The sequence below is a fragment of the Pogona vitticeps genome, chromosome 9 (assembly GCF_051106095.1).
Source record: "Pogona vitticeps strain Pit_001003342236 chromosome 9, PviZW2.1, whole genome shotgun sequence".
Taxonomy (NCBI): domain Eukaryota; kingdom Metazoa; phylum Chordata; class Lepidosauria; order Squamata; family Agamidae; genus Pogona; species Pogona vitticeps.
In genome coordinates this window covers 23,081,759-23,093,964 of record NC_135791.1, presented here as the reverse complement: position 1 = coordinate 23,093,964, position 12,206 = coordinate 23,081,759, and the positions used below count along the sequence as shown (strand labels likewise).

The window sequence follows — 12,206 nt, the reverse complement described above, 5'->3', positions numbered from 1 at the left end:
CGAAACGTGTTTTCCCATAGGAATCCATTGAGATCTAATTAATGCGTCCCTATGGGCAAAAAAAAAAGTCAGAACAAAGTCAAATTTGGTTTACAAAGGGTTTATTAAGTGCTCTTTAAAGCCATACATATTGTGCAGATGATTTTAAAAAAAATTCAATAAAAAAAACTTTAACTTTTTAAACACCATAGAAAAACATTTAAAAATCAGCAAACATGAGGCAGGAACAAAAAAACGGAAAACATTCTTCTTGCGAAGCACAGCCATAGGAACATTTGTCTTGCGAGTCACTGACAACCCCCCCCATTGCCAAAACCATCTTGCCAGTCTATTGTCCTGTGAGGCACCTCTGTATAGTGAGGAGGAATCCAGGGGATCCATGGAAAAATGAGAAGATGTAAAGGAGGGATGAGGGAGATGGTAGTGTGTCTTTCTCCAGAGGCAGTGATGGGGTGAAAACAGCAGTTCTGGGAATGAGTATCACAAGAAAACTGGAAACATGTCATGTGAATTTAATATAGCTGAAGGCCTTGTGAACCCATACTAGGGTTCACTCATACCCATATTAGGTCTCTCTGGCTTTTTTCTTCTTCTTTTCTTTCTATATCATGTCTTCATGGAAAGCCCTTGGTTCTGTGGGTCCTTCAAGACAAAGCCAGAGATCAGGAAAGTTAGCTTTAGGAATTAAAACTCCCATGATCTGCAGTTCTCAAGGAAGTAGTCCAATAAAGTAACTTCTCCAGGTGTTGAAAGAGGCTTTTAGCGTACAACCGCCCTGTCTCTCGTTTATAAAACTCTTCCGTGTTTTGGCATTGCTTCCCTCATATGTTTATCACTAGTATTTAAAAGTTTTGCCATGTGGTCTGTAAGTAAAAGTGGGGAGCGGCAGAGTTGGGTAACGCTCTTATTTCACCAACAAAATTATTAAAATGAATTCTTCATCAGGCTAGGCATTACAAAAATTGGGTCTGAGAAGAGGTAGAAAATTTCAGAATTTACCCTAGGCGGATATTATGGCCATGGGATGGGAGCCATTGTTACCTAAGTGCTAAAATGGGAGAATCATGGGGGATTTTGAGAGAATCAAAGTCCTGTCTCCTGTAGATAAAGGGTCAACATGGACTTAGCAAGCTGTTCGTTCACTCCCTTTTTGTTGAAGTCCATGGTTCCTGTGTTGGGATGGAGCAAATCGCACTCACTTGCCTCCGTGGATTTGCGTGGGGATTTCAGCTTTTTCATTGCTTCATGACAGTAGGAAACGAGGAGCCCTGGAGATGCCATCTGAACAAGCCGTGATTCCTTATGTGACCTGGCATGGTGTCACGCTTTAAGAACTGGTTTGGAACTTAGGAGAACCAGATTCTGAAACTCAGAGGGTGACTTTGAGTCCGTCTCCCGCTTCCTCTTAGTCTGATCTGTTTTACAAGGTTGTCGTGTTGGAGGGCACCAAGGGCCTGGAGGAAAGATGGGAAACAGATGTTGAGTGTAATATTAATACGTGGATACTCTGTGATTTTTGTTGATGCATTGCTTTTGTGTTTCATTTTGAGAGTATCTCTGAAACTTGGAGATCTTCTTGGGCTGTAAAGTAGAGAATAAGTGTTCTAAGTAAACAAACAAAACGAAACAAAAATTACCTGCTCTCCAAGGGGACTGCTTGATGTCCTCCCTCGAGTGCCATGACATTTGGCTCACCTATTTTTGATCAGGAGGGCAAATCCAGGTCAGGTACTCAAACACAGCAGGTGGGACTCTCTAAAAACAATTGATCCACACTCTTGTACATTCTATGCATAGAACCTTTTCCAGTTAAAGAACGGAAGTCTCCAGTTGTCATTCAGCAAACGGCATGAGTGAGCGCTCAGATTTTGGGGAATGGTCCAGCGACGCTGGATAGTTTGCAAATGGGTGACCTTTTTTTTGTTATTTTCTTTACCTAAAATCATCCTGGTATCTAACTGGAATGTGTTGATCTAGAACAACTGCCTAGCCCAGGTTGCCTAAAGACAAAGCAGAGACAGAATACCCTCTTCTTTCATAAGTACACATCCGAAGGATCTCTGTGTGTTTGACAGAAAGCCACTTCTCATATTACCTTTTCATTGTGGGATCTGCAGCAGGGTGTTTCCTTCCTGCACACACACAAATACATTTTCAGAAACTTTTGACCCTTTGGAAAAGCTCCATGCTACAAATCATAGGGCACTCTTTGCACAGAGAAATGTCACATAACAATCCGAGGCTACGGTCGTGCTGTACAAAAGATTTGCACAATAACCACTCTGTTGCAGAAGCGAAATCGGGGTTTTGATCTTTTTTGGACAAGAGTTCCCGGAATCTCTCCCCAAGCATAGCCACAGGCCATGCTAGCTTGAGGGGAATCTGGAAGTTATTCCCCTGAAGAGTAGCTTCTGCATGCTCTTTGCAAAGGTAACCTGCGAAGCAGACCGGTGTGGATAAACAGTGTGTTAAGGGCTAACTAATGTACAATGAAACCTTATATATATAGATAGATATATCCTTAGCAACAAAGTGGTGATTAACCTTCTCCAGGATTTCCTCCCCCCCCCCATCCCCATCAGCAATGGAAAAAGCGACATTTGAGCAATGCATCTTAAAATTGCCTTGAAAACTCAGAAGGGCTTCCTTGAAGCTTGTCCTGTTTCCATGTGATCCATAGAGGTGAGTGGGGGGAAACTGTGGCTGCATGCCCTCCTGATTTCACTGACTATTTTTCCCCGCCCCCACTTTTCCCCCAAAGATGCGCCTGGTGGCGGTGGCGGTGGCCTCTCCGGCGGAGCGATTGCAGGGATCGTCATAGGCTGCTTGGCGGCTGTAATACTCATTGTAGGTGTGCTGTATTACGTATGCACCAAAACCTCATTGGGGTAAGTCATCCCTTCTGGATTTCTCGGATCGCGCCCTCTCCTGTGCTCCCACCCCAGAATGCCTTTCCTGTCTTCCCCAGCTTCTCCAGAAATTTCCAGCACTGCCAGCCTGGCTGATTTCAGTCTGTTTTTTTTGCTTGCTTTCGGGAGGTTGAGGCTGTCTCGTTGGTGGGGGCTGCTTTCCTGGGTTTCCCCACCCTTAGTGGGAGATGCTTGCCCCCACAGGTCTCTTGGAAACAATCGAGGGGTCCTGTTATTTCGGTCTCCCTTTCCACCCAAGCACTCAAACACTATCTATTCTAGGGCATTCCGATTCAATGGGTTCTCAAAAAAGGCCAAAGAGCACCTTCTGTTACCATTTTGATGCTTTAATGGTGGAAACTAAAGTAGCAGAAATGTCATATTTTACATTACCATCCTCTCTGTCCAAGGGAATTGGAATTGCAAATACAACATATGGAGAGAGCGCAAGACTGAGTCAGGGGAGAGGGTAACTAGATGGGTTTGATTGTTTTAAGAAGTGTTAAGGGTTGTTAAGGCAAGGATATTAGCTCTCCTCTTGCCAAGTACAGTGCTTTATATTTCCACTTTCTTTGCTCGTTAAGTTCAAATTGCATCTATTGTTAAGGGGGATCATAGCAGAAGAAAATTCAAATGGAGAAAAACAGGAGTTGGAAGTGGGGACCTGAATTGGCAATATGAAATTTCAGCAATTTTTCAGCAGGAGGCCATTCTCCCCTCCATCCGTATGCACATAGATGCATGTGTATACGTGCGCGCGCACTGTCTCAGAACAATGCCTGCTTCCAGGGAGTTTTCATCACTGCAACCCTCAGAAAATGAAAGGTTCAAAAAGACTTGAGCAAGGGCTGCTACTTTTAGGTCATGACGCCACTGCCGCCTAACCTGAGGCAATCCGTGCCGAACTGAGAGGATAGTCGCTTCCTCTTGGGTAAAAATTCTGAGGTGTACATTCAAACTAGAAGAAAATTTCTTGGCGTCCTTCAGTTTTTAAAAAAACGGACACACAAGAATGTTTGTTTGTGTGTGTGCGTGCGCGAGCGGGCGAGAGCGGTGGCTTTCAGACAGTGTGGCGAAATCTGATGCTTCCCAACAAAACCACGAGCGACGGCAGACAAATGTCTTTGGATGATGAGGCCCAAAGCAGTGTTTTCAGCTCCCGATATGTTGCCTCTACACAGCCCTGAGTATGGCAAACCTATGGCACGCGTGCCGCAGCTGGCACACAGAGCCCTCTCTGTGGGCATGTGAGCCATAAGTCGCCATCGAGAGATACTTACCCATCCTCTGATCCCGGATTTCGGCACTCCCCTCTGCTGGTACAGCGGTCCAGCGGAGAGGTGGCATGACCAGTCTAGCCCAGTGGGGGATTGGAGGACCCGTAAGTATTTCTTTGTTAATACTGCCCCTAGAAAAAAGAAAAAGCCAACAACCAAGAATTTTACCCTTGCAGTGCAGGAGCAGTTGTGTGTTTTTTTCCCCTTAAACTCAAACCTCAGTATTCAGGTTTTAATTGCAGTGTTGGCCTTTTTGAAATCAATGAGTTGGTTTTGTGTTGCCGTTTGGGCACTCGAGCTCAAAAAGGTTCACCAGCCCTTCTCTAGCCCTTCGCTCAGTTCACACCATAAAACAGTGGCAGGCCCAAGGAGACACGCATCATCGCCACCTCCTCAGTGTCTGCCCCCTGCTTGCCACCTCCCATGGTCTCATGCTGAGGAGTCAGGCTTCCGCTAAAGGCCATGTGAGTAAGTTAGCCGCAGACTCTGGCTGTGGCCTGGAGCCAGTGTTGTCTCTGGGCCCGACGTTTCCACAGCACCTTGCTCTGAGAATGCTCTTTCTCCCTGCATTTTGCATTGGGATCGCTGGGGAAGCTTAAGGAGGAACCTCTCTCTTTCATACCCCAGAAGTTTTCATCCAGATTACAGTGGCGCCTCGCTTTATGATTGCCCTGCATTATGACAAATCCGCTTTACGATGATCTTTTTGCGATCGCAATTGTGATTGCAAAATGATGGTCTAAATGGGGGAATTTCACTTTGCGATGATCGGTTCCCTGCTTCGGGAACCGATTCTTCGCAAAACGATGTTTTTCTAACAGCTGATCGACGGTTTCAAAATGGCCGCCGGGTAATTAAAATGGCTCCCCCCCAGTGTTTAGGGACAGATTTGTCGCTATACAGGCAGCGAAAATGGCCACCGTATGGAGGATCTTCGCTGGACGGTGAGTTTTTACCCCATTGGAATGCATTGAATGGGTTTCAATGGGTTTCAATTGGGGTTTTTATTTTGCCTTATGATGTTTTTGCTTAACGGTGATTTTCCTGGAACGGATTATCGTTGTTAAGCGAGGCACCACTGTATTTTTTTTCTCCCATCAAGGAACAATTGGGTGTGGGTACGGGTGTGTGCGTGCATGTGTGGGTGTGTGTATACAGCTCTCTGAGCCCACAACCATCATCACATGCAGCCCTAGGTACCAATAAAAGGTGATGCAGCCCTTTCATAGGTACCCTTAGAGACAGGTCAAGAAGCAGTACAGATTCAATCGATGTAGAAATTTAAAAACCATTGGGGGCTGACCTTTAGAGAGATAATAATAGGGAAGATGGGGGGTACACTATTTCAGATGATTTGTCAGTCCTATGGGTCATAAGATAACATGCTAGATCGGTTGCGGGAGAGACCCCTGCTTGCTATAGGATCACCCAGTGTCTGCTGTTTACCTAGGAGGACGGAGCACCACATATCCAATGGAAACGTTCCCTCTGCACCCGGCCACAGTAAGTATCAGCCCTATGGGCTGGGCCGGGGCCTGCGTGACGCATGCCGTGTGCTCTGTGCTCTTCTCACTATTACTATTAAGACCACCACCTAGCTGCCCCATGATTCAGAGGGATCCTTTATAAGTCATCCATGCTGAAGTTGCAGAGAAGGGAGATGGTTCTTCTTGTGCACCAGATGAGGTACCTTACTTCATCCCCCACCCAAATGCATCACAAGAAGCAATGGTAGCTGGTGATTCCCAATTCAGAGAAGCTGTAAATCCACTCCGGGGTTTAGTTTTTTCCTTAACAGGAGCTGTCCACAGTGCTGAATAACGTTCCCCAAAACTGGTTCAGCTTCTTGAATAACTCCTGTAAAAAGTAGACTAAAAGCTGGAGTGGATTCCTAACACCTCTGGAACTGGAGTCACCAGATGCTACTAATGGGAAACCTCTGTGGTGCTTTTTTTTAAAAAAAAATAAATGGAGCTGGGGTGGAGGGAGGACTTCACAGATAATCCAGTTCCCATTTCCAAGAGCCTGGCTGAGCATCTTTTCCCTGACCCTACCATGGCAGTCTCCATTCCTTTGGGGAAAGGTGGCTACTCTGTCTTGTGGAGTGCCAGTGTCTTCCTCTCCTTTATTGTTCTTTCCCCTGCAAACCCTTGCATCCTCTTCTGGGATTCCTGCCCGCAGCAACTCTAGAACAACCTGGTGGTGGGAAATGCTCGTGTTCATACCCGAGGTTCATGGGAGGTGGGTCTGAATGGAGAGTTTATTTCTGCCCTTCTCCGTCACTCACTACGATTGACCTAGAACGGCATCCATCGAAGCCAGTTCTGTGCCTGCTTCCTTGCCGTGTTGAGTTTCCATTTGAAGCAAGGGATGGAAGGGAAAGCATGGAGTGGTGGTCCACCTGTAAAAGCAGGTGGTTCAGCGCCCTTGCTTTGAGCGGGTGGGCTTCAGACTTCTCAGGAGCCAGCCCAGGTACAAAGGTGAGATGGATGGAGTTGGAGCCAGCAGGAATGGGATGAGTTGGAGAACAGGCTGGGCGTGCAAGGCCCCAAGCTGTTAGACAGTTGCCTTGATGGCTTTAATGTAGGATGACCAGATCCCAGACATCCGGGGTCCTTAAGAGTTGCCCAAAGGGAGAACCCTGATGATGAGGGCGACAAATCCCTAGCGCAATATTTTCTTTGCATTCATTGCTTTGGCTGACTAATCCTGTTGGAGTCCTGCCCGCTTTTGCTAACCTGGTGGGAGTCCCCGGAGATCACACACTTCTTTTTAAGTCAGGGTGAAAATCATGGGTTTTTCCAATGTCCCCTGCTTGGCTGTGGAGGGCTTGGGCACACAGCTCGGTCTGTTATACGTTCCCTGATTCCATCTCTCTGTCCTGTCTCTGTCATTTCAGACCAGGGCGTTACTGACACCAAGCCCAGATCGGTAAGAACGAAACCTTTATGATCTTAATGGATCCAGACTCTGGAGTTTGGTAGCCAGCTGTAGGAGCGGAAAAGAAGGGGGGAATGGCGTTCAGGATCATTGCAGAGGAGAGGGGAGGTTTTATGGGTTTCAGGAAACCGTTCCCAATCGTGGGAAAGATAGATGATCTTCAGAACCCCTAGCAGCTTTTTCACCAGCCCCTGTTCCTAATTCTTGACAGGAGTTGCAAAAAAAAAATCAAAGTAACCATTAGTTGTAGCTGAAATTATTGCTTGACCACAGAGAGTGTCTAGTGGGGACCTTTAAAAGGCAAATCCTGGGCTTTAGTCACAAAAGTCTATCCTCCGTATTGGAATCCCCATAATTTGGGTTTCTGCTTCCATCTTTTTCTCTCTTTTAAAGAGGGAAAAGATGGCATAGCTGTGCCTTTTGAGTAGGTCCTCTGCCTGGAAGCCAGTACAGGTAAAAGCCATCCAGGTATGTCACCCCCCCCCCAACTCCAGCCAGTCGGTATCCATAAGATGAATGGATGATAATGATTCAGAAATCCAGGATTCCAGTCTCAAAGGTGAGTAAAGCATAGTGTTCATAATGGGATTTGGAGTGCCTTGAAGATTCTTTTTTCTTTTTTCTGTCCCTCTCTGTCTCGCTTGGGTAAACTGGGTAAGTCTATACAGATAATCCACTGAGCCTTATGGTGCAGTGGTTGAACTGCAGTACTACAGTCATGACTCTGCTCATGACGGCCTTCCGTCTTTCCAAGATTGGTAAATTGAGTGCCCAGCTTGCTGGGGATGGGGGGGCAATGTGTAGCCAGCATCATTAAATTATAAACCACCTAGAGAGTGCATTAAGCGCTATGGTTTGGTATAGAAGCAGCACACCTTGCTTTGTTTTATAGTGTGTTGGTTACATCAAGAGAATTTTGCCCTGCGCCAAGCACAAAGATGTAAGGGGAATCATCACTGTAACCATCCTTAAGGAATGAAATCTGTGGTTGTCAAAGGCTTCCCTATGAAGTCCTGTAGCATTGCTACAGACTGTTCTGTAACATAAGCAAATCCATATGTTTTGGTCTATTCTTTGCCAATAAATAAAGAACCCTCACTATGCTTCTTGCACCAAGCTAGTAGGTGCACATACCTCCGAGAATCACTCAAGAGGCTCCTTATTTACCAGTGAGGAACAGACTGAAACTTAGGAATTTGTTTACTGTACATAACAGAATTTCAGGCAATGTGGATTCACCAAGGGTGAATTTTAGGAAATACAGGAAGTCAATTTAAGGAAATTTAGGAAACAGTTTTTCCTAAAATGCAGTGATGGATGCAATGGTTTTAAATTACCCTATTCCTGGACCTTTAACTGGACCCCTAGCTAAACATTTTGCAGGGAGGGGGTTGAAGAGCCGAGAGCAGCAATTTGGGGATGGGAGAAATCAAAGCAAAATAGGTAAAACCAAAATACACCATTCCAAACAGTGCCTGCAAGTCATTTCATTCCAGGAGATCCAAATGAATGACAGTTTCATGCTTGACCAGTTTTTTAGAAGTAAATGGCTAGCCTTCCCCGGCACTTCCGCGTTTCTTGGCCAGATTCCTGGACAGGAGGCAAAAAATGGATCATAAAAGGGTGCTTGTATGTTTTTTTAATATATTTGCACCGGTAAATGACCTAGGACATGTTGATTTTAAAAAATGAGCTGGAAATTTGGGAAGTGGGCTGTATTTTACATCCCCTTCCCCCCTTCTTAGGATCTGTTTCTAATCATTCTGGGCGCCCTTCAATCCCATTTTGTTCTTTCTTACAGGGTGAAGAGGACATACAATATACAACATTAGCCTTCAATGCCAAAACCCCTCCTCAGCCAGCCTCAGGGGACGCTCAACCTTCGGACGGCACTATAATTTACTCTGAAATCAAGAAGAAATGATCAGGGATCCAGGACCTCCTTCCTTAACGTCTCTTTCCTGCTTCCCTTGCCCAGGATTCTCGTAGGCAAGGCAGTTTAAAAAAAAAAAAAAAAACAAGAACTGTTGCTTGTTTGGAGGAGCAAGAAATGAGACGGTCCTTCCCTCACACAAGTAATTCAGATTCCACCTATGCCCTTTTACACTGAAAACAGAGTCCCGGAAAAAAGCTGACTTTTTCCTCACTTCATGCCCGGCCACCTGGTATAATAACCAGGTTGGCAAGGACACCAGGCGATCAAAGGAGAGGCCTTCGGTTCATCCTGGTGTGTGCGCCAATTGAGACTGTTTGTGCCTCAGAAGTAGGTGGGGGAAAAACCTAGCAACATATATTTATATTTCCATTCTTCTTCCAGCAACCCTGTCCTATCCCTTCCCCAACTGGCACAATTGCTTTTATTGCATAAACCCTGGACGGCCAAATTTCCCTTCTTTGAGGTGTCTCCTGAGCCCTGTGTTGCCAGGTAGCTGCCTTTTCTGCGTCCACATCCCGGCTCCCCGTTGGGGAAACTTGAATGTGCAGCACCAGGGCAACTGCAAACTCAATACCTGGGGGAGGAAATCAAGCCGGCCTTCTGGATCTACAGTGAACAGACGGGCCACGTTTTTGCCTTCCCATCTGGCTTCAGATCTGAGCAGGACTTAGATTGGGGGGGTGGGGAAGAGGGAGTTACGTTTTTGGCCATTCCTATGTGCTCGTTCCTGCTTAGCTATGCTTATGTCAATGTGCGGATCTAAGATCACTCCACTGGTGAACCCCTGGGGTCAATGGCTCAGGGGTAGGTGCAGAGGAAAAAGGGCAAGGCGGGGTGGCTACGAGCCACCCTAATTTATTTCTCCTGTGCTAGCATAGCCAGTGCTTCCTGCTCTCTCCGGATTCATCCACACCATTTTTGATTCACAGCCAGATGGCCAAAGCCGCAACATGATGTACTGCGATGCAAACCCCATCAAACTGGTTTGGTCAAATCCAGAATGCTCCAGGAGAATGAGGGTGTGTCTGGAAGAGTGTTAACCTGGCAGATGGGGGATTTTCCCAATTTAGTAGTTTCTACAAGGAAGAACGTAATTTAAAGTGGCCTTTGGACAGCGGCTAAGGTGTTTGATTGCACTCCATCTGGGAAAAGGAGGTGTGTGATCTGTCATCTTATCCCGTTAGCTGCTACAGAATCAGTGGATGGAGCGCTGTGGCTGGCTGCAAGAAGCCTTCCTTTAAAAGCCCAGCTCAGCCATGATGCCCACTGAAGCAGCCTTGAGCGGGTCACTCTCTATCCCTCAGACCTGCCTTCCAGCGTGGCCACGAGGCTCCGTTGGCGAAGGAAAGCTGCATTACCTTGAGCCTTTGGGCTGGGTGGAGGTGGGGGAAATTAAAAACAAAAGGGGGGAAAAAAAATCAGAGTCTAATGTGGGAGTCAGGATTCCAGCTTCATTCACTCCCTCCTCGCAGTGAAGAATGTTTCAGTCAGCTGGCAGGATGGAACTGTTTTGTTCAATGCAATCAAGTGTGAAGAGCAGGGGCTGTGTTTGTGGTCAGCCGTTGGTTGTTTTGCTTTGAACATCGGAATAGCTGTGCAGCCAAGCAGCTTCGACCCAACGGGGCCAACTTTCCAAACCTTGTCGTCCTTCGTCTGACTTATATAAACCCAAACCTTGTAAGACCTCCAGTCGAAGTGGGTAGGGAAGGAGCTGATCTTTGTTGTCAGCTGCTCGTTTGTGCGATGGCCACCTTGGCAATCTGCCCCCCCCATTACGGCCAGCATGCCAAAGTTTGTCATCTTTGACCGAGAGTTAAAGTGCCCCTGCCGTACGATAAGATCTCGTACGCTCCGATCCTTGCTAATTGTTGGGTGGGGCAGGAAGACGGCAGGCATTCATGCTAAAATGTCAGGCAAAAAAAAGACAATAGAGCAGTGTTTGGAACAAACGTTGCACTCATGCCTTCAGCTTCGAAATCCTCCCGTCTTGAAGAAGCTTGATGCCGGTTGCTGGCCAAAGAATCTCATTGGAAAGAAGCTTCTTTGTTTTCTTACTGCACCCGACTGGCCCGTTGGTTAAGGGTGCAAATTGGGAAACTGTGTTGATTGCGCAAAAAATTGGGCTGTTCCTTTGGTGTTTGTACTTTGAATCATTTTTTGTTTTTAATAAAATAAAAAAGAAATCAAGAATAGAAGAAGCCTTTTGTCTATTGTAAGTGGCTGAGCAGGCAAGAATAAGGTTATTGACTTGACAAGGTGGGGGAAACCTGACCTAAATGGGCCAGCAGAGAACTTAACGTAGGCTGTCCTTCAGAACTAGTGAATGGTGGCCCACAAGGAGAGCAATCCAGTAATTTTGCTTCTTCCTAGTGCCTCCTAAAGCATGCAATAACCATATCAAACGCCTTGGTAAGGAGAAATGGGCACGAAACGAACTATGAAGCAAAAAAAAACCCACATGAATTGATCCACTTCATGGTTCATTTTAGGACACTTTGGGTAACGGCACCTGCCTAGAATGAAAGAAAGCACCAAATTATTATAGGCATTGGTGATTCATACACTGACTGAAGAACACTTTCTTGGGGGGACCTGCTGGGGGAGGGGAAAGGTTATAATTCGGGTGTGCTAAATCCAATCTTCACCAGACTTGGGTGGTGGTGGTGAGGAGAATCAGCTGAAGACTATTCAAGTTTGGCACCTCTGACTTGTGAGTCGCCGTTCTGCTGCTCCTGGAAGTCCAAAATTGCACAAACTAAATTGCACGTGGTGGCGACAAGGGACGTGGTGGCGCTGTGGGCTAAACCGCAGAAGCCTGTGCTGCAGGGTCAGAAGACCAAGCAGTCTTAAGATCGAATCCACGCGACGGAGTGAGCTCCCGTCGCTTGTCCCAGCTTCCGCCAACCTAGCAGTTCTAAAGCATGCAAATGGGAGTAGATAAATAGGGACCACCTTGGTGGGAAGGTAACAGCGTTCCGTGTCTAAGTCGCACTGGCCACGTGACCGCGGAAGATTGTCTTCGGACAAAATGCTGGCTCTATGGCTTGGAAACGGGGATGAGCGCCGCCCCCTAGAGTCGGACACGACTGGACAAAAATTGTCAAGGGGAACCTTTACCTTTTACCTTACATTTTATTGGAAAGT

The 12,206-nt window shown here is 46.5% G+C and overlaps 1 protein-coding gene across 1 annotated transcript in view; it reads left to right on the top strand.

Annotated features, from left to right (window-relative positions):
• Positions 1–11,260, top strand: part of LOC110086761 (hemicentin-1) — a 57,870-nt gene extending 46,610 nt beyond the window's left edge. The window contains exons 24-27 of the mRNA XM_078379985.1: positions 2,762–2,888; positions 5,637–5,689; positions 7,086–7,117; positions 8,928–11,260. Coding sequence (XP_078236111.1) covers positions 2,762–2,888; positions 5,637–5,689; positions 7,086–7,117; positions 8,928–9,050 — 335 coding nt within the window. The 3' untranslated portion in view covers positions 9,051–11,260. The remainder of the gene's footprint in view (positions 1–2,761; positions 2,889–5,636; positions 5,690–7,085; positions 7,118–8,927) is intronic.
• The last annotated feature ends 946 nt before the right edge of the window (positions 11,261–12,206 follow it).